The sequence below is a fragment of the Nelumbo lutea genome, chromosome 1, assembly GCF_056320005.1.
Source record: "Nelumbo lutea isolate HS-2025 chromosome 1, American lotus-T2T, whole genome shotgun sequence".
In the NCBI taxonomy this organism is placed as follows: domain Eukaryota; kingdom Viridiplantae; phylum Streptophyta; class Magnoliopsida; order Proteales; family Nelumbonaceae; genus Nelumbo; species Nelumbo lutea.
Genome location: NC_142684.1, coordinates 107,108,925 through 107,130,830, shown reverse-complemented (window position 1 = coordinate 107,130,830; position 21,906 = coordinate 107,108,925). Strand labels below are relative to the sequence as shown.

At 38.1% G+C, this 21,906-nt stretch overlaps 1 protein-coding gene and 1 long non-coding RNA gene across 2 annotated transcripts; both read right to left on the bottom strand.

Moving 5' to 3' along the window:
• Positions 1-15,733: 15,733 nt before the first annotated feature.
• LOC148876648 (uncharacterized) lies at positions 15,734-17,407 on the bottom strand. Its single transcript, XR_016100386.1, has 2 exons — positions 16,936-17,407; positions 15,734-16,162 (listed from the first exon to the last, which is right to left on the bottom strand). It is a non-coding gene; the product is annotated as an uncharacterized LOC148876648 (long non-coding RNA).
• A 1,117-nt stretch (positions 17,408-18,524) lies between these two features.
• Positions 18,525-21,512, bottom strand: LOC148876647 (cyclin-D3-1-like). Its single transcript, XM_088951182.1, has 6 exons — positions 20,897-21,512; positions 20,164-20,250; positions 19,963-20,061; positions 19,657-19,858; positions 19,443-19,564; positions 18,525-19,325 (listed from the first exon to the last, which is right to left on the bottom strand). The coding sequence occupies exons 1-6, from the start codon at positions 21,221-21,223 to the stop codon at positions 19,083-19,085; spliced, it is 1,080 nt and encodes a 359-aa protein (XP_088807308.1). The 5' UTR covers positions 21,224-21,512; the 3' UTR covers positions 18,525-19,082.
• Between the last annotated feature and the right edge of the window lie 394 nt (positions 21,513-21,906).

Sequence of the window (21,906 nt, the reverse complement as noted above, 5' to 3'; positions counted from 1 at the left end):
TGATAAAAGATGATCTCTGTGATGTTTTTAAGGAGTTTGTAGACAAGCATGTAGTTAGTCGAGGTATCAATGCTACTTTTTTTGCTCTAATCCAAAAGAAATTTGATGTTGTCTATCCTAAGGACTTAAGGCCAATTAGTTTGGTGACAAGTATCTATAAGATATTGCCAAAGTTCCTTCCCTGAAGACTAAAGAAGTCCTCCCTTCCATCATTAGTCAGGCCCAAGGGGCCTTCATTTGAGGACGTTAGATAATTGATCAAATTTTGATTGCAAATCAATGTGTGGAAAAAAGATGAAGAAATCCAGGAAAAGAGGCTTTGTACATAAGTTTGACCTAGAGAAAGCCTATGACTTGGTGGGTTGGTAATTCCTATTAGAAGTGTTGAGGAAATGTGGGTTTGGGGAAAGGTGGTGCAGATGGATTATGGGTTGTTTCAATAGCTGTCATTATTCCATCCTAGTAAACAGAGTGGTAAGGGACTTCTTTCTATATTGTAGGGGTATTAGACAAGGGGATCCCCTTTCACCTTTTCTCTTTACTTTGGTAGCTAATGCTTTCAGTTGAATTGTCACTAGGGTTGATAGAGAAGATGTCATAAGGGGTTGGAGAATAGGCAGAAACCAAGTTATAGTTACACATCTTCAGTTTGTAGATGATTTAATGATATTCTGTAATGGAGGCTTTAGTGAGAAGGTGGGAAACTTGAAGGAGTTGATTAAGACCTTTGAAAATTTTTGAATTTGAAAATCAGCTTAAAAAAGAGCTGCATAGCGGGGATCAATTTGGAGAATGAGGAGATTGAGAATATTGCACATTGCCTTGAATGCTCTACTTTGTCTTGGCCTATGTCCTATTTAGGGCTTCCATTAGGGGAAAATCCTAGGGAGAGTAGGTTCTAGACTCTAATCATAGAGAAATTTGAGAAGATGTTAGCATTGTGGAAGAAGAATTATATCTCGTTGGGTGAAAGGATCACATTGATAAGAGCTACCCTTACAAATTTACCTATTTACTACCTCTTTGTCTTTAGGATACTACCTAGGGAAGCAAAGAAATTAGAAAAATTGATGAGAGACTTCCTTTGGGAACTATGAGAAGGAAAAAAAATCATTTGATCAGATGGGAGGTTGTGGGTAGAAGCAAAGAGGAAGGAGGATTAAGTCTATAAAAAAGAATTTGGCCCTACTAGGGAAGTGGTTGTGGAGATGGCCTTTAGAGCGAGAGAGACTTTGGCACGAAGTGGTGAAGAGTATTCATGGATGCTTAGAGAATGGATGGGATGTTGATGCATTAGGAAAGGCTAACATAGCAACACCTTGGAAGGCAATCCACAAGATTCTCCTATAGTTCCTTAATTGTGTCAGGTATGATACTTGTTCTGGTACTTTTGTTCGTTTTTGGAAAGACACTTGGGTTGGGGATCTCCCTCTTAATAATGTTTTTCCTTGTTTTCAGTTTCTTGGTATAAAAATGAGGTGATTTCAAAATTCCTTATCTTTTAAATCTGTCGGCCTTGTCTTGGGATTTTGGTTTTCGTTGAGGGTTAAGGGATGAGGAAGTTGATTGTTTGTCTAATTTTCTTTGCCTCCTTGAAAAAGTGTGATTATATCACTCATTGCCAGACTAGAGGATTTGGGCCCCTCACCCAAAAGGGTTCTTTTCATGTGGTTCCTTTTTCAAGTCACTTTGCAACACCATGTTGGAAAGTGTGCCATGGGAAAGGCAACATCATGGATAACCTAGAAAAGAGAAGACCCTTTCTTTGTATCTCTCCTAACTGGTGTACTCTTTACAGATCTCATGGTGAGAACTGTTATCATTTATTTCTATACTGTGGTGTCACTGCAAAGCTTTGGGTCTGGCTTTTCTCCTTGTTTGGGTGTAGGTGGGAGACGCCAACAGAAATAAGCTTGTTGTTCAACTCATCTACCTTCTCATGGCCCCATAAAAGATGAAGAAGCATGTGAAAGTGTGCAATGTCAGCTTTGATCTAGACGGATTGGGAAGAAATGAATACTAGAATATTCCAAGAGAGGGAAAGGAGCAGATAGGCCTTGAAGGATTGCATCATGAATAGGACAATACAATAGTTAAATTCTATGGAACTGTTTGCCTTCTCTTTTGATGATATATGGAGGAAGTGGACAGCAGTAGCAAGCTGCTCATCCATAAAGGACAGGGTTTCTATAAACTACCCCCCCCCTACAAGGTTTTCTGAAACTAAATTTTGATGGGAGCAGCCCGGGCAACCCAGGGCCCTCTAAATTGGGAGGAGTTCTGAGAAATGAGTCTGAAGAGGTTATCCTTCTCCACTCTAGCCCATTGGGAGTTTGGAATTCTGTTAGAGCATAATTGTTAGCTGCCATACAAGGAGTCCTTCTTGCAAAAGAATAGGGTGTGGGGCAGTTGCTGATTGAAGGGGACTCAGGGGACTTTAAGATAGTAGTGGGGTGGCTAAATAATTTAGAGGAGGTTGCATGGATTTACAAGAATGAGCTAAATAAATATAAATGACTGACAAGAAATATGTCTGCTACAGTAAAGTGGGTGGGGGAATCAGCAAGCACCCTCGTTGATATTTTGGCAAAACAATGGACAAAATGGAAATACTCTTTTTGGCTAAATTGTAATCTTGTAGCACTCATGTACTCCTTGCTAAACTGTAGCACTTATGCACTCATGCCTCCCCAAAGGTCTGTATGTTCCTCTTGATTTTAATGAAATGTGAAACCATTTAACAAAAGAAAAATATTGATTCAACATACATGATTCAAGAAAAAGCTTATGATTTGGTTGATTGGTCCTTGTTGCTAGAAGTATTAGAGTCTGTTGGTTTTGGGCAGAGGTGGTGCAAGTGGATAAAAGGGTGTATCAAAATGTGCCACTATTCTATACTGGTGAATGGTAGGGTGATAGATCATTTTCCAACTACTAGGGGTATTAGACAAGGGGACCCCCTCTCTCCCTTCCTTTTTACCCTGATTGCTGAAGTGTTAGGGATGCTTATTGAGAAAGCAGATTCTAGAGGCTTGGTAAGTGGTTGGAGATTTGGGAGGGACAGGGTTCCGGTCACTCATCTACAATTTGTGGATGACACAATTCTGTTTTGTGGTGATGAGGAGATTAGGTGGGTTAGTAATTTAATGTTGGTGATCAATGTGTTTGAACAAGTGACTAACCTCAAATTAAACTTTGATAAGAGTTGTGTGATTGGCATCAATATGAGTGTCAGAGAGGTGAAAGAAAGGGCTCAAGTTTTGGGTTGTGAGACTGCTCAATGGCCATTGAAATATCTGGGCCTCCCACTAGGGGATAACCCTACCAAGAGGAGCTTTTGGAACCTGGTGATTGACATATTCACAAAAAGGTTAGCCTCTTGGAAGAAAAACTACCTGTCTTTGGGTGGTAAGATAACTTTGATTAAGTCAACCCCAGCAAACCTTCCGGTTTACTTACTGTTTGTGTTTAGAATTCCTGAGGGAGTATGTAGGATTTTGGAAAAATTAATGAGGGATTTCTTATGGGAACCAGGGGAGGAGAAAAGGGACCATAGAGTTAGGTGGGACTTGATTACAAAAGCCAAAAGTGATGGTGGACTGGGTTTGGGAAACTTACAGAAGAAGAATGAAGCCCTTCTGGGGAAATGGTTGTGGAGATTGAATAAAGAAAGGGAGAATTTGTGGGCTAAAATAGTCCTAAGTATTCATGGGCAAGAGGCTGATGGCTGGGATACGGAGATCTCATCTAGGGCTATAAGGACTTCTCCTTGGAAGTCTATTCATGCCATCCTTCCTTCTTTTCTTCCTTTCATCAGGTATGACCTCTGTTCTGGTATGCCTGTGAGATTCTAGGAACATATTTGGGTGGGCGACACTCCTTTGAAAGAGCAATTCCCCTCTTTATTTTCTCTCTCAAGGTTTAAAAATGAGCCTGTAGCCACCTTTCTTACCTTGTTTAATTTTGCTTTTAATTGGAATCTGGGTTTTAGAATGGCTCTTAGAGATTCTGAATTGGAATCCATTTCTAACTTGCTTAAGATTCTGGAGGAGGTAGTTATTGACCCCTCCAGAGTGGACAGTAGGGTGTGGTCTCTTGTTCCATCAGGTATTTTCTCTTTCTCTTCTTTTTTCAAAGAATTAACATAGTCCAATCCGGTCCTTGGTTCTCCTTTTCCAGTCTCAGAAGTTTGGGGTAGACCAATTCCTCCCAGACTAGGTGCTTTTTATTGGGAAGCTATCCTAGAAAAGTGTAACACTTGTGACCTACTTCAAAAGAAAAGGCCTAATTGGTGTTTATCCCCGCACTGGTGCATTTTATGTAAGAAGAATGGTGAGAGTTGTTATCACTTATTAGTTTATTGCCCCTTTGTTTCAGAAATCTAGTGTTGGTTTTTCTCTCTTTTTGGTTGCAGGTGGACCTTCCCTTCAAGTGTGCAGAGCTTGTTTAGTACTACATCAGTAAGGGATTTAAAAAAGAGTGGTAAAATCTTGTGGAGATGTGCTAGAGCAGCTGTATGCTGGACTCTGTGGGAGTAAAGAAATTAAAGAACTTTTCATGAGAAAGAAAAAAGTAGGGAAGCCATCATTGAATTAATATATGTTAGGGTGGTTCATTGGATCAAGTCTATGAAGATATTTAAAGGTTATTCAACAGGAGACATCATTCGAAAATGGAAAGAAGTGGCTTGGTCTGCCCCCTTGACTTCTTCCCCTAGTCCAGCTTGGACTCCTCCAACTTCAAGATTGATTAAATTGAACTTTGATGGCAGCAGTGAAGGAAACTCAGGCCCAACAGGTGTAGGTGGAGTGTTCAAGGATGAAGAAGGTCAAATTATTGTCATGTTCTCAGCACCTATAGGCTGGGGGGATTCATTGAGAGCCGAAATTTTGGTAGCTCTGGAAGGGATCAAAAGAGCCCAGCTGTTGAAAATCAGAAATCTGTTGGTGGAAGGAGACTCTAGGCTGATAGTTAGCTGGTTGTAGGAGGAAGATTCTAGTTTGTGGAAGTTCTCAAATGAAAAAAAGAAAATCAACCGAGTTACTCAAAACATGCAAATTCAGGTTCAGTGGGCCAAGAGGTGTGCCAATTCTCTAGCAGACTCTTTGGCCAAACAAGGAGTGGGAAGAGCAAATCTCTTTTGGGCTGTTTTGTAATCTGACCTTTAATGTTAGGGAGGTTAAGTGTTCTTACCCCTACCTTCATATTGTATTTTTCTATAATAATTTTTCTTAATAAAAGTCACTGTTATTGTTCAAAAAAAAAGTCAAGAAAAAGCTTGGCTGTTTGGAAATAATAGCTTGGGCTGTTTGGGTGATTCCTACACATGACACGTTACTCCATTCAATTCTTTGCTTGTCTTTTTACCTGTCAAACATGGTAATGCATCTTGTAGGGGTGTCCACGGTTCAGTTAACCAAACCATGGCCAATTTTTTTGCAAACCGAACTGGTACCACCGGTTTTTCCATTTCTATAAACCAAAATCGAAATGGTACCACCGGTTAACTAGTCCACCGGTTTTGACTTATGACCGGTTTGGTTTTTCTGTTTTTTTATATCTATAATATATATTATATAAATATATGTATAATATTATATTATAAATAATAAATGATATATATAATATATTAAAAATATTAGAAAAATATATAACATATTTATAAATAGACTATTATAAATATTATATGTATATATTTATATATAATATATAGAAAATATGTGCTGGTCGGTTCGGTTAACTGTCGATTTTTGTAGGTTAACCGAAAACTGAACTGGTCCTTTGGTTTTTCAAAAATACCAAACCAAAACTGAACCGACCGATTCATTTAACTGCATTTTCTGGTTTAGTTTTCTCACTTCGATTCGGTTTTTTGGTTTTTCATGGACACCCCTAAGTGCCATGCACAGGAAGCTTCCAAGCAGCCAAGGCTGTTTTTTTTCCAAACAGCAAGTTTTTCCCCATGATCTGTGCATGTCGTGTAAATGCATCTAATGGAATTCTATGTGACAGCATGCTGAGTCCCTCTCTTTGCACGTGGTCTTCTTCATTTTCCTTTAACTCGAGTAGAATTCCTTCGCATCCATTAAAAAAATGTAAAATCCTTTCACGACATTTGGTGCGAAGTGTATCATAGAGACCACCATTTGATTCTACTACCTGGAATATCTGGGCCAAATGTTGACCTGATCAACCTATGCAGATGCAAAATTACCGACTTATTAGGCAAGTGGCTTTTGTTGGATGTTCCTGTGTAGTTGATTAAATTAATAAGAAAGGAAGGTCTTCAATTTAATTTAAACACCATACGAGTTGGGTCTTCTGACTGGATTGCTCATTTGTGTAGAAGTGATCCCTACGTAGAACCCATTGAGTAATGGTCCTGAGGTTACTTAAAATTTGCCTCGTGCACAACTTGGGGGAGTTCTCTATTCTCCATGCTGAAATTGGTTTTCTGCTGATTCAAATTAGGAAGTTTGTTTTGGGCCATCGTCATCATCATCATTAGTTCGTTTTTTGTTTAATCAGGAGAACTCAAATTGGTTACACGGTTTGAGCAGGTTCATGGAGCATTTGCTGGATATAGTGGCATTACAGTGGGCATATGCAATATTCTCTATGTCTACCTTCCAATTCCTGAAATTTCTTACTCCAGGCAAGTGGATCCTAACAGTCGCATGTGGCATCATTACTTGACATTGATTTGCCAACCGGACTTGATAACAAGGTTCATATGTTCATGGGGAAATCTTTTAAAATGCCCCCAAGTTTTAGGAAATGGACTAAAAACTTCTCTACTGTTTGCAGAATCTCTTAAAGACTTAAATTTTCTGACAATTGATTAAATATGAATGTTGTTAAAATTTTACGATTTACAATATGATTCATGATTTGAATCATGAATCTCGATGGTTTCAATTTGAATCTTATGTCTGAATCATTTTCTGCAAAAATCTTATGATTTTTGTTTAAATCATATGATTTGAATAATAAATCTTACGATTTATACAATTCTTGCGATTTGAATGAATTCAATTAAGAATAAATTCTCTACTTTGTCATTTTATTGTGAATATTTAGTTTTTTGAAAGGTGACTTGTTCTAAATACCTTATTAGAAATTGACTTATTTATGTTATTTAAAACCATATATTGAATTTATTTTCAACATATGTAGGATAAAGAGTCATCATATGTGGATTATTTAACTTTCAACTCAAATTTGATTATATCATCGTAAACTTCTATTGTATAAGTGGTAAATTTGATTATATCATCGTAAACTTCTATTGTATAAGTGGTAAATTCTATTGATTTAGGTACATACATAGTAGATATAGACTAAAAATCAGGTAGAATCACTTAACTACATATATTTTGTCTTTTAGTATATCTATATTTATTTTTTACAAGTTTTTAAAAAATAGAAATAATCTTATGGTTTATGATATGATTCACGATTCAATTCAATTCAATTTTCTCTATATTTACGATGCAATTACGATTTTCACAACATTGCTAAATATTTCCCTGCTGTTAGCGTCATTACAAGTTGAAAGTTTCATCTTCAAAGTGCATGAAAAGTTGTATAGTTTTTCTAAATCCCTGTTGTACCCTTTTGTGGTTGAAACTTGAAAATTCCCTTCTATGCTCAAAAGTTCTACAGAACTTTTTCCACATGAAAAGTTTCATCTTCAAATCTTCCATTCTTGTTAAAATCCACATAAAAATGTTGGTGATAGAATCATTTTTCTAGATGGGTTTCTTTTTAATTTCAATTGATAGAAAATACTATTGTTCTTCCATTATTCTTGAATGTCCTGCAAATATGAGAAGACAGGTCTAATAGAAACAGATGTATCATGTAATAGAAATAACAATAATAATTACTTGGATATTAAATGATTTTTTAAGAAATGGAAAAAGGATATGGGAATAGGGAGGTGATGGCCCGATGGCCCGGCCCGGCCCGGCCTGCACCCCGGTCGGGCTTAGTCATGTAATTAGGCCCATGGGCCTGACCTTGGGCCTAACACAGTAAGCCCGTGTTTCGGGCCGGGCTCGGGATTTGTCAAAAAAGCCCGGCTCAAGCCCGGCCCGCCCGACTCAGCATTATATATTTTATAAAATACATAATATGTATTTTATATATTATATAAAATATATAAATAATATAATTTTATTAAAATATATATTTATAATTTAATATATACATTTTTTATTATTTTCTTTATAATTTCTCTCTCTCTCTCTCTATTCAGCCACTTCAACAGAAGTAACAATATGGGCTAAATTTCGGGCTCAGGCCCAGGCCCGGGCTTCGGGCTTTTTATGAGGGTCAGGCTCAGGCCCAAGTTGTAGGCCCAATGGTCGGGCTGGGCTCGGGCTCGAGCCTTAGAAAAATCTGTTAATACAGAGTGAAAGCCTGGCCCGGCCCATGAACAGGTCTAATTGTAACAAGAAGACAGCAGTGACAACACTGCGATTTTGAATTTTTCTTTGTGAGGACAATGACTCATCTCCCATTTCAGCTGATGAAATCTTTTTCAACGTTTGGATTTGATCAATCTTAACAACTTCAACCATGATCTTCTTTTTGTTGACGGCCAAGACGATTATTTCAAGGCTCCAAATCCCTTTTCTATTTGACTCCATTTGATAAAGTTATTGATTGATGAACGGGATTCTAATCTTCCGAGATCATGTTTATCCAAAGTCAATGAACTTGAATGAATATTGGCCCATACTTATTGTGTTTGGACACCAAAATTGGTTCAAACACTGTTGAATAGATATAAGAACAACCAGACTGGATCTTCCGAGCATTGACTCATTATAGAACTCCATTGCTTTGTTTTCTTTGACTCATAATAGCAACCCACGTTGAAGCAACAGTAACGGGAAGCATGGTTTTTAAAACCGAATCGGCCAGGGGTCCCGTTGCTGGTTTGAACGGTCCGACTGTTCGACCCAAATGGCTGACCCGTTCTGACAAAAAAAATAAAAGAATTTTAAAAAAATTTAAAATTTTGAAAAATGGTCAAAACTGTTCGAATGATTAACCAGCCGGTTTAGCGGTTTATTGACCAAAATCAACGATTTTGAGAGAAAAATGGAACCAGTCAGGTGACCGATTCTCGGTTTTTCCAGTCTGACCATCCGATCCGGTCCGGTTTTGAAAAGAATGACGGGTAAGGGTATATTTGTTTTCTTTGACTCATAATTGCAACTCTTCCAAGAAGAAAGAAGACAGACCTAAGATTCCAAAGGATGACATATAGACGTTTGTGCAAGGGGAATAACCAACTCCGATGGTGGGTCTACCTCGAAATTCTGTAAAAGATCAAAATAACTTAAAACAAGCACATAAATAGCTCTCTTTCTCTCTACTTTCTTGCTATCAAGTGCCCACAGTAATTCCTCTTGCTCTATCAACCTTCCCACGTAAATGCAGAAAATGCTTCAATCAGGCATCAGGAAGGTGTTGAAACTTTTTACAGTAGTAGCACTCCATTGCTTTGGATGGGCTCAATCTTGTGTCTAAATCTTTGAGAGAAACAATCATTCTACCAATGAAACCCGATACACTACATGCCGAGTAGGATACATGGAAATATTAAAGAGGTTACTAAAATAAGACCAAACTTTAGAAGCCATATCTCCAGTACACTTGGAAGCCAAATAGACACCTCTTCACGTTATGATCTCATCAACTGGAATAGCACCATGCATTAATCTCCACATAAAAATAGCTATTTTAATTGATCCATCATCTTGAATTCAGGAAATTGTAAATATACCAAGGGCAAAATCTATGATGCATGAACTGCATAATGAAGAAAAAAACGTGAATCAGTGATAAAATGACACACCATAGCTGAGATCTTTAAATGCTTTTAAAGTCTTGATGGCAACTATTCCTTTTGAAACATGAATGTATATCTTTTGAAATGTACCAATGAAAAATAGACCATGGAATGTGTTTAATGTGATTTGTTGAAATCTTGATTTTAACATGCAGCAAATATTCATAAATGCAGTATAGTTGGATTCTAAAACTAAAATACAGAAAATCCATAAAATGGAATGATGGCTTCCTTCCTAGTTTTCATGTCATAGACTAGGGCTGTTCACAGGTTGGGTTGGGCGGGTTTATTGGTGATTTCCCAACCGACCCGATCTGATCGGTTTACCTAGAAATGAAACCGAAATCGATCATGTACTAAGTAAAACCGATCTGGTCGGTTTCAGTCAGTTAATGATTCTTTCGGTGTGAACGGTAAAGGATTCAAGTCTAAGAAGCGAAGGCTGGATACTTAGAAATTAAAAATGATTTGATGGATTAAATCTGAAATTATATATATATTATATAATATCTGAAATATATTATAATAAAACTGAAATATATCAGATATATGTATATATAATATATCTGAAATATATTATGTATATAATATATCTGACATATATTATATATAATATATATCTAAATCGGTTTGGGTCGGTTTGATTTTGGTTTTCACACATGAAAACCGAACCATCATTTTTTTTTAACCCAAAACCAATCAGTGCTGAAGAAAAACTGGCGACTCAGGTTGGATCGGACCGGGTTGGTCAGTTTGGTCGGTTTGGGTCTTGTTATGAACAGCCTTATCATGGACCATCTTAAATAATAAAAAAAAAAGGCGAAAGACTTCACAGCTTAGTCCCTTGTATTTGCAAACAAATCCTGGGTTTATGTTCTGTTCTCTTGTAATTTCTCATCTCCACTCTCATGGATGTGTGACCCATGGTGGGATGTTGGCTAGATAGCATTAAGGCCCACCCACGCTTACAATTTATAAGAAGATAGATCGAGAGCTAGGATGGAATCCAAAATAGAAGATTGATCAAGACATAGTGAACGACAATGTTGAAGAAACTGTTTATGGATTGTCATGGCCCGATGGGTTCTTGAAGTTAGATTGTTAGAACCATCCCTCTACGATCCAGTTTAAATATATGGGCTAGACCCGAACATGTAATTTACCCTAGGGCAGATAAATAGGATTACTTATAGCCCAGCCCAGTCCATTACGCAATATTATCCTTGTGGGCCTAAATTTGTTTAATTCATGTTTACCCTAGGGCAGATACTAGGCCGGGGCCGGGGGCCTGGAGCCAGCCCTTAAGTCCCAGATTGATGGGCGATTGCACAACTCAGTCCGGCCTAATACTAGAATATTAACATCCTTAAATTCTCGGTTTCAGTAGTTGTGAACTGTAAAGAGGAAATAGTCCTTTCAGGTGCAGAATAAAAAAACTAACTCGGGCCTTGGAGATCTCGTAGGTCAAAGATCAACCTCTGAGAGGTTAATCTCATAAAAGAATGTAATTCTTGCTTTTTAGAGCTGGGCGAGTGATAGTTGTGAAATGGTGGGTCCCGTCCAATTGACCAGTATTAGCACTATCTTACCTGAGTATTTTGTACTTAAGAAAATTGAAATCAGCATTTCTGGATTCTTGTTTGCAACTCTGTGTCAACTGATACATGATATGGATCATTTCTTTAAAGGTAGCTCTTTTATAATCTATATTTGTATCAGTGATTGCTTTCCTTTGACCGGGTCAAAGATTAACTCCCTGTAATCAGGCCATGTCACCCGTCAAAATGCAACCCCACGTAGGACAGTCACGAGAAGGGTGAAGAAGTTGTCCTTTTCGCAGAGATATGTAGTGGAATCTCAGACCAGAGACCACCAATATGCATGTCTTAAATGCTTAATGGTCTCTTGCAGCCGAAGAGGACAAAACCCAATTTTCTTTTCCATCTTAATTGAGACACAAATCAGCTTAACGCCCAAAGGCCAAAGTAATCAAGTTGCTAGAAAGCTGATGAACCGTTTCTTCTAAGCTCTCAACAGTAGAAGAATGTGATCGACCCAACCACAACCATGGTTGTGCGTGTAAATAAATCTGTCTCTGTGTATGAAATGTGAAACCAACACTTGCATATGGGGTTTGTAGATTATATTAATGTTTCCTGGTGGTCAGGTACGTCATCAAAGTACTTGAAAATCGAAATGCCCCATCACTCTTTTTTTATCTCTGAAAGGTTGTAGCTGGATGCCACATGGTGTCTGGGATAAAGGAGAAACCTTATACCATTCACTGTTGGTTTCTTATATTATAAAACTGAGCCTATCATCCAAAGAAAATTCTCTCAATAGACAAACATATCAGTTCACAGCCTGAAAGTCTGACCCACCAACCATTTACCCATAACTCATTCTCTTCCTCCAGTCCATACTTAAAAAAAAAAAAAAAAAAGTCGCTTCTTGTGTATTGAGAACCCACAGAATGCATCCCACATGCACATAGATCTCACCGTGTATTGAGAACATCTCCTATACTTTGTATGGGGAGATGTTCCCAATATACGGTTGAAATGTGCTGTGGGGCACCCATGCAAATTCCACAAATGATGATCAAGTGAACTCATTAGATAGGGTTAAATTCTCAAAATTACTTAACAGGGGCAACGTTTTCCACCTTTCTTTATCATTCTCTACCTCCTTGAACGTATTGCAGTGGCAGTGACCTTTTTTTTTCTTTTCTTTTTTGGTAGACAACCGAGAAATCGCTGACACCTATGATATATAGCTCTCATATGTGTGTGTGAGAGAGAGAGGATAATAATAATAACTTTTGGCTTTTCAAACTGACCATTTTGGCTTATGGTTTGTTTGGTTTGGGAGTAGAGGCATGGGCATCTTACAGATTCAAGGTTGTTGTCTTCTGTTGTTTTCTGTTCGTCCATCTGAAATCATGTTATCAAGAAAGAATATGCTTCAGGTAGTTAATATGGTAACTTAAAATATGTACTTTGACCATGCTTAGCTGTTTGCATTAGGTAAATAGAAAAGGTGGTGGTAAAGGTGCGCATGATGTCTTTCTGTACTATGTAGTATGTCCTATGTAGAGAGACTCTGAGAGCCCGATCAGACTAATGTGCCCCAATCCTCTCTCTACGAGAACTGGAGGATAGTGGGCCAATCACAGTTTGCCACATCAGCCTGATACGTGGGCTCTACAGTGTGCTGTAGTGGCTTGTGATCAGCTCAGTATTACACGAGTAGAACTAAATGGTGCTCCTCCCCGTCTCATTGGTGGGGACAAAAGCAAAAGAGGATTAGCAGTGTTGAGGGTTCTAAGAAGTAGGAGGAATGAATGGAATTGTAGCACTACGCCACCACCGAGAGAGAGTCTTCAGCTCAAAACCAACCAAGTTGCTCTCAGATTTTCAGGTGATTGAGTGGTTCCTCCAAAAGCATAACTCTGTTATGTAAGTCAATTAAGTACCACCCACTTACTTTTTGCAGCACGGCTTGATTCGTCGAGTATGTACGTTTTGTGATTAACCCCAAGGCCGAAGCTTTCTATCCGTTCTTCCCAGCTCTCTAGCTTGAAATCTTCTAAATTAATAAGTTTGATTGCATGTGTACATGGAGGATCGGATCATTGTTTGAGAAAGAAAAAGGTTTCATTTATTCAACCATTTGAAAGGTCCAATCTTCTCATCTCAGTGATTGCACAGTTAAGATAAAATTGAAAAAAGTATCAATGTGAAACGTAAAATAGATTCTGGGACCTGGGTGGTCTCAATTCTCAAATACCTCCAAATTCACTTTGGGCAGATAAAGTATACATCTTGAGATTTTTGGATTTGAAGGACCATGACGAAGTCGATGCCAGGCACTGAGTCACTGATATACAACACTTTTGGGCGATGGTGGTGTAGGTCCATATATACCGTCTCTATGCATATTGATATTCCTTTTAATATTCATATTGTTCCATTAATTGATAAAGTGGTGATAGAGCCCAGTATTGAGGACAACCAGTTGGGGCAGTTCCAAGCATTCAAGCCATTGATTACGTACGTATCTTGGAATAAAGGGCCATATTGGGAGGGGTGGACTGGATACGGAACTAACCTTTGGCATTTTTTGCTTCACAGTCTCGAATCCATGTTCTCACGCTTGTCAGTTCAAGAGGTAGAGGTTTTACCACTTTTGCAAGCAATGGCCCCTCATAGTGTGGCCAGCTGATAATAGCACTAAACCCAATTCTAGTTTGGACAGGGCCCCATTTTCTAATAACTTTAATTTCCACCTCCCTTCCCCCCCCCCCCCCTCTCTGTGGCTCGTTTGCATGTTGCATAATCTCAATGGGTGCATGCGCTCTGGGGATACACCCATCATGAGTAGAAATTTGTTTTTTAGAAAACGCCTGCCTGTACTTGTTTTTACGAATCATGCCTTGCAAATTGAGAAAGATATAGTATGAGAAAACACCCTTTTTGATGTTTTCCTGTTTTTTCTACTATTGTTAGCAATAGTGTGCTTATGTATTGTTAAAAACGGTACCAAATAGGAAATTAGAGAAAACAGAATGTTTATGTAACACTGCCTCTCAAAAAACGGTATTGATCCCAAACGCATCGTGCTGATTTTAAACTTGTACGAAAATTATAAGACAGATTGTTGATTCGGATAGTTTTGCTCCTATACAAAAGCATTTAATAATACCAGAGAGAAGAGGTAAACTGAATCATGCCAAGAACCCTGTAGCTTGCCTTGCGAGTTGCGACAACTTGTACCTGTGCTAAACCTGCATCAATCATTCCTCCGGCCTTTGGGCTCGTGTTCAGTATCAAAGGAGTTGGGATCACCTGCCAAGTAAAGATGTTCCAACACTCTCCCATTATAAATAGATATGATCTAACACCGCACATCTCATATATAAAGGGTCTCGCTTAATCATAGATTTCAGTGTTAAATTGAGATGTGCTGTGTCAGATGATGTTAAGAGAGTGTTGAAATGTTTTTTGTTGGCAGGTGATTCGAAGTCAGTACTAAATACCAATTGTGAGAAATAGAGTTGAGACATCCCTGGACAGTTGGATGTATAGGACTGTTTAGTGGGCGTTTGGTACGGCTGCCTTTGAGGTTAAGGCGTTTCAATCTCAAAGTGACCATTGCAACTATACACCTGTTTGGTTGTAAAAACCGCCGATTAGACAGTTTTTGTGTTGTAATACAAATGGTAAACCTCGTTGTTTGGCTTTCTCAAACAGACTTATTCAAGTAATACAGCTTTCAGCGTAAACAGGACGGATCTATTAGGCACAACATTATAAGTATGAATGAGCACACAATAAATATTCAAGTTGATTTTAATCTTTTTGAAGGGTTGGTTGGGGGTATTTTTCTTAAGGAAAGATGTGAGGAAACTTTTAAATACTTACTTAACATGCTCATAGTGTGTGCCTAGACCTGTTCATGGGTTGGGCGGAATCGGGTTTTACTTTTTTATCAATAGAAAATGTACAGGCCCGAGTTCGAGTCTGGCCCAATTATCAGGTTTACATCTTGAGTCTGAGCCCGGTCTTTATATAAAGTTCAACCTGTACACAAAATGTCTTATTTTCAGTGTACTTTTATAAATTAATATTATTTATTTAATAATAATTTAATAAATTAATAAACTAATTTGTATTTTCTAATAGTAAACTAATATTTATTAATAATTTAAGAAATAAATATATATTATATATAACATAAATGATTATTTATTATATGTAATAGTATCGAGCCGAACTTTTTTTAAGGCTAAAATCATATTTCATTCATTCAAGAAATTGATACAAATACATAGAATTGCCAATAACATCAATCAGAACCCAAATACAATTTCTCAAGAAGAACAAAATATATAAATGGATGTAGGAGAACAAATGAACTTCTGTAATCTAATAAATGTAAAAAAAAATTCACTAACAAAAGTAGAAAAGCACAACTCCAAAAAATGATTGGACCTGGTATTTAAACCTCGAGCCCAAGCCCATAAGCCTCAAATTTTGTCCAAGCCCAAAAGTAACGGACCAGACCGGGTCAGGCCATCGGGCTACCCAGCCCATGAACAGGTCTATGTGTGCCTATCTAATCCTAATCAAAACAGACAGGTATTTTTTACCATTGAGGTGTAAGCACCAATGCGGTAATTATGTAGCAGCATCAAGATTCCAGATCTCAAACACAAACGAAATGGAACCAGTACTCAACATCACTTTAGCCATTACTCAGTTGATTTGGAGGATGTTTGCAACCCATGCCGGTTTTCTGGAAAACGGTGATACATCAGCACCATGTCAGTGTTTTGAGTTTTGAAGTTATGTTAATTATTTGTTTGGGTTGTGGAAAATGCTGAAAAAACGATCACGTCTAGGAAATTGGTAAGATATGGTTTAAGAAAACATTAAAAAGGATGTTTTCTTATTTAATGGTAACGGATAGGCAATAAAAACGCTAGGTGATAGCAATGGAATCAAACACTACATTGTCAAAGCCAACAAACTTCTATACGATATGAAATAGAAAGAGTAAGAGTGTAAAATGCACGGTTAATTCTGACTCTTGACCGACTCGGATTTGAGATATTCATGGATTTATAATATGCTTAATTTAGGAAATTAGGGTCCATTTGATTCATAGTTAAAATCGAAATTAAAATCTCACAAAATCTGAATCGAAATGATCTTACTGTTTGGTTAAGATTGGAATCGGAATGGAAATGATCTTTATTTCAGGGGCGGAGGCAGGTTTTAATTCCACCCGACTAAATAGTTGAAATATTCCCATTCTAAATAGGGGTGGCAATTTTCCCCGTCCCCGACAGGTACCCAGGCTCCCCGACCCAATGGGGTTGGGGGTGATGGGTACCTTGGTGGGGTCGGGGTCGGGGATGGGGCTACCCCTAAATCCTTGATCGGGCATGGGGATAGGGACGGGGAAGTCGAGAACTTGAAAAATAGTAAAAGTGTAAAAATACAAAACTAAAGTCTAAAACCCTCGACAGAGAGAAGAGAGACTTAGAGAAGTTGAGAACTCTCAACTTGTCTATCTCTGGAACAGCTTCACCGATTTGCCTTCCTTCATCTTCGACTCTTTGTAGTTGAATCGCCAATTCGCCGGCCGCCATTGCTACAAAAGATTCAGAACCCTAGCTTCGTGCCTTCTCGATTGATAGAGAATATATAAATAAGAGTTTCAGTCATCAGTCCTTCTAACATTCACTTATTATCGCTGACCGTCGTCGCCATGATGCCATCACCTGTCAAACTCTCTCTCGTCGCCGATTTTAACTCTCCCGGTCCTCTTTCTCTCAGTCTCAATCTCTCATTCTCTCTGTCTCAACCTCTCAGTCTGTCAGGGATTCAGGTCTCCTACAGAAAATTCATCCCCATCGTTGGGGATAGAGGGGGATTCCTTTCCTTACCAGAGATCGAGGACAGCAAGAGAGGATGATTTGGGGGTCGAGATCAAGGATGGGGAATGTAATCCCTGCCCCAAACCCATTCAGTTGCCATTTATAATTCCAAACCCTATCCAGATGAATCAAATGTGCCCTTATACCCCTTTTACGGTTTGCCCGTATTTTATGTGCATGAGATCCGATATTAAATGCCAAAAGGATCATTTCTTTAGTTGGCTTTGACACCAGACATCCTTGTGCATGCATGTCACGTGTCTTACATTAGGACCCTCTCTTTAAATGGATCCTACCTAATCCCACATTCAAATAGGCTCCACCAGAGAAATTTCATACGCCAAAAAATCAATAATCAATTGACGTTGGGATATCGTTAACCGTTTATGATATGCACATAATCATATGAATCATCATAGTAGACGCTGATTTAAGATGAAAAACATTTTGATAAACGCATATACAAAACAAATTCACGAAACAAAACATACACTTATACTTCATCCGAATTCCAGAGGCCAGAGCTTGTTTTCTCACGTGCAACAAGAACTTAAGGGCACTTTGAATCTTTGATAATTATATAAAGATATTGATTTGGACAAAGAAAAATGCCCTCTATGTCATAAGTGGGATCTGTGCAAAATAATATTTATTTATTTTCCGAAATGCCCCCAACACGTTTCTTTTGCACGTGCTACAGTTGGTGGAATGTAGAATGTAACAAACTAACAATTAGTGCTTAAATAGTAGCAACATGTACTCCATTAATATATGTAATATATGTTGCTATAAATATTTTTAAAACTCATGAAGTTAGGAATAATAAACAAATCAAGACATACAGGACCACAGTGACAGTGGCGGGCCAAGAAAAATAATAAAACATAGAAGAATTGTATCAAAACTAGACTAGAGACAATTAGAGAATAATTCCTCCATCATGAGTCATGACTGACTGGCTTCTTTTAACTGAAAGTCTGAAACTTCTAAGGGGGAGGGAGAGCATGAGGGGTCCTCATCTCCAGTACTCAATCAACACCTACAAACACTAATTCGATTAAGATACAAATTATTTTCTTTAATTTAGTAGATCAACAAGGGTTTCCATGTTGCATTGTATATGACTCAGACCTCTTCACTTTATCACCAAAGAGGGCAACAGACCCCAGGTTCTATGATCAGACGGTCAAATAAAGGATGACAGGGAACCAGAAATACCAAAAAGAAATCATCATTTTGATGACATGGATTATTAGAAAACTGTTTTTTCATATTTTAATCATAAAATAAAAAACCCACTTCCTTTTTTTTCTCTCTTTTCTGTTTTGGTGCTTGTCTCTTTTTGTTCCCCCAAAGGGACTGGTACTTTTTTTCTAAATTTTTCACAAATAAATAATAACATAATAACATGAACAAATATTTCTCTCAACTTTGCTCTTGCTTCTTTTCTTTCTCCTTTTTTTTTGGTTTCTCAGATGGAAGTTACAACAAATCCCCCAACAGCATAGGTGGGCACATTCAATTTTCCCCCCTTTTCCTTCTCTTCTGCTGAGTTGAGAATTCTGTTAAATACACAGCTGAACACTGTCCAATTCATGCTACAGATTCATTCAACCCTTTTTCTCTTTCCTTTTTTTCTAAAGTCCAGCTCTTTCCTCTCTTTTATCCTTTTTTCAAGGGAGGAGAGGGGGCTGCAAAGCCACACCAAAACTCCCATCCACCAAACCAAACTAATTTGATTTGGGTGAAAAGTGAGAACCCCACCTCCCAATCTCATGACTCATGGTCCACCTCAGATGGACTGTTTAGTTTCCTCCTCTTTGTATCTGGACTACCATGAGAAGAATGTGCAAATGACCCAACTGTTAAATCATCACTTTTATAGCTCAAGCATGCGGCATCTAGCACCCCAATTGGGCTATGGGGCACTGACGAAATTGAGCCACTACCAACCTTAACAAACCCACTAATCAATGACATATCCCGGATGAGTTCAAGACATTTCACCACTCTCTCCTGCAAAACCCAAAACAACAACTCATTCATAAGCTAATTGATCAGATTGACTAATAATCAATTAATCATAGCTGCAATAAAAGAAAAATTATTTGGGTGTACAGGAACCAACTTTACCTTTTCTACATGTACAAAACAAGAAATAGCCTTCTCAATGTCCACTGTTTTGGCTTCTCTACATACAGACATCGCCACTGCTGCAGCAATCTCAGAAGGTCTGTAATTCAAGAAGTCAATCCCTGCATTCAATTCCAACCGAGCACTGGATCAGGAGCCAGGATCTCCTCTAATACTGCTGTAGGCAGGAAAAAAAATTGAGAGAAAGAATTACCCTTCATTGTGCTTAAGATTAGTTGGATCGATCTTGAGATGCAGAGCCTCGAGGGAGGTTGATCATCGTTGATCTTAAAAAGGAAGTACTCTATGTAAGAGAAAGGAGTCACAGCTTGCATTCTCCATTTCAAGGTGCTCAACACAAGAAGCTCCATTCTCTGTATGGTTCTAGCTTCAAAGACGAACTTGGTTTCCCCTACCTGACATAAACCCATATGATCAGGATAATCGTTACAAAGGGGAAAAAGGAGAACATCTATAAATTATCTATAATAGACATCATTTAACTTAATTGATGCTTCACCTGTAAATCTAGAGATAGAGGCACTTCAGTCTCTTCCATTTTGGCTGCTAGAGATAAACAGGCTACAGCTAATAATTGCATCATCCAAGCTTTACCTCTCTACCAATAGCAAATACAGCAGAATAGAGATAATCAGGAACCGACATCAATAGTCCTAAAGAAACAGAAACATGTCCTCTTGGGTCTATTTCATGAACTTACAGGAAGCCCATATGCTGAAAGGAACCGATCTAAGTAATTTATGGATAAATAAGCACTCAAAGGTCCAAAATTATAATAAGCATGCGCCTGTAATGAACCAAAACAATGGCATTAGTCATCACCACGAGGATAGGCATAATGCAATCCAGGAAAAGTAAATTTGCAGAAGACACAATAAACCACCTCCACGTAGCATCAACCAGAGGAAAGAACCCCAGATACAAAATGAAGACAGTTTTCTGAACTCATTAAACAACAAGAAAGAGTACCCAAATCTCCATTTAAAAAAGAAAAGAATAATGGAGACGGATCCCATCTTAGAAAATAGGACACTGCTAAGTATCAACACATCAAAATACAAGTGAAGCAAAAAGAAAAGTAGCCCAACAGACTGGTTACAGATAACGTATGAAGATCATAATAGAAAACCAGACTAAAAGAAAACCCCAGTACGCATTTCAGAATACAGTCGAATCATTTCAGAAGAGTAAAAAACGGAAACTCAATTGCATACATCCACGATAATCAAAAGATGAGAAGGAGAAGCAGAAATCTGTGTGCTCAATCCTAAACCCCCTTCGTCATGATCCATCAAAAAGTATCATTGCTAACCGATAAAAGAGGAAAAAGATCGAATACCCATTCCAGAAAACTGACGATAGACAAAACGGAAATAAGGAAATACTGAGAAACCCCCATCCGCAAAAACCCATCACTGAACTCAGCAACCTACCTTCTGAATCCAGTCAATGGCCTCCCTCCTCACACCCAAGTCCAAGTCCCCTCTCCGCAACCTGCTCAAGTAATCATCCCTAGGCAAATGCTGGCATTCCCTCTCAACCATCAAACTCAAACACTCTTCACTCTGCAGTGGGAACCCAATCGAGAATTCCAAGCCACTAAAGCTCTGATTTTGATGATCGGTTCGATGGTCTTGCTGCTGCCAACCAACCCCAAACTCATTCTCAGCCCCGTCGTCAATATCTTCAAAACACATGAAACTATTGTTGTCTTCGGCACAGAGAAGGGTCGAGGCTGAGCAGTCGAAGCTGGGTGCCATTCTAGAATCTCAGAAACCCAACCCAACAAATCTCATGAAATGAGAAGGCTAAAGCAGAGATTTATTCAGAAATTTATAAATGCAGAAGAGATTTTTTTTCCTTCAAACATAAAACCAACAAAAGATGAGAAAAAGAGGTACAGAGGAAACAAGCCTCAAGCCCAAGGTTGGCTTTGATGAGACTGTTGCAAGAGAGGGACTTATGTAGCAAATGAGTGTCCATTTAGGGTAAAGGAGAGAGATTGGGGGAGAAGGGCAAGGCTTGAGAAAAGAATATACATTTAATTCCTTTACGAGTATACGTGTTTGGGTTAATTAAATTTGATTTTTTCTTTTCTTTTTCCTTTTTTTTTTTTTCCCCTTTTCTTCTTTATCTTTATCTGGTAGTGAAAACGAGATACTATTAATGATGATGAAATTATTATTCCGTGAAATTAAAAGATTGCACAATTTAGTTTTTTAATTATTATAAGATGTCCCGTACAAATATGATTCAGTAGGAGGACAAGCTGCAATGCTATGTATATGGGCTCTTTTTTCATGTTATTTACGGTGAAAACCAGTTCTTCTAACTTCAAAATAACTATCATTTCATGGCATTTTAGAACTGTAATGGCAATATGTCATAACCACTTCAGATTAATCATTTTTTGTACATAAGAAAGAAGAGGAGGGATTTACAT

Excerpts from the sequence above, each read along its gene's own strand:
- LOC148876647 (XM_088951182.1), bottom strand. The coding sequence starts at position 21,223 with ATGGCACCCAGCTTCGACTGCTCAGCCTCGACCCTTCTCTGTGCCGAA. Across the intron at positions 19,565-19,656 it reads AATCTTAAGCACAATGAAGG|GGATTGACTTCTTGAATTAC; the intron begins GTAATTCTTTCT and ends AATTGAATGCAG. Across the intron at positions 19,326-19,442 it reads GTTTTGTACATGTAGAAAAG|GAGAGAGTGGTGAAATGTCT; the intron begins GTAAAGTTGGTT and ends TGGGTTTTGCAG.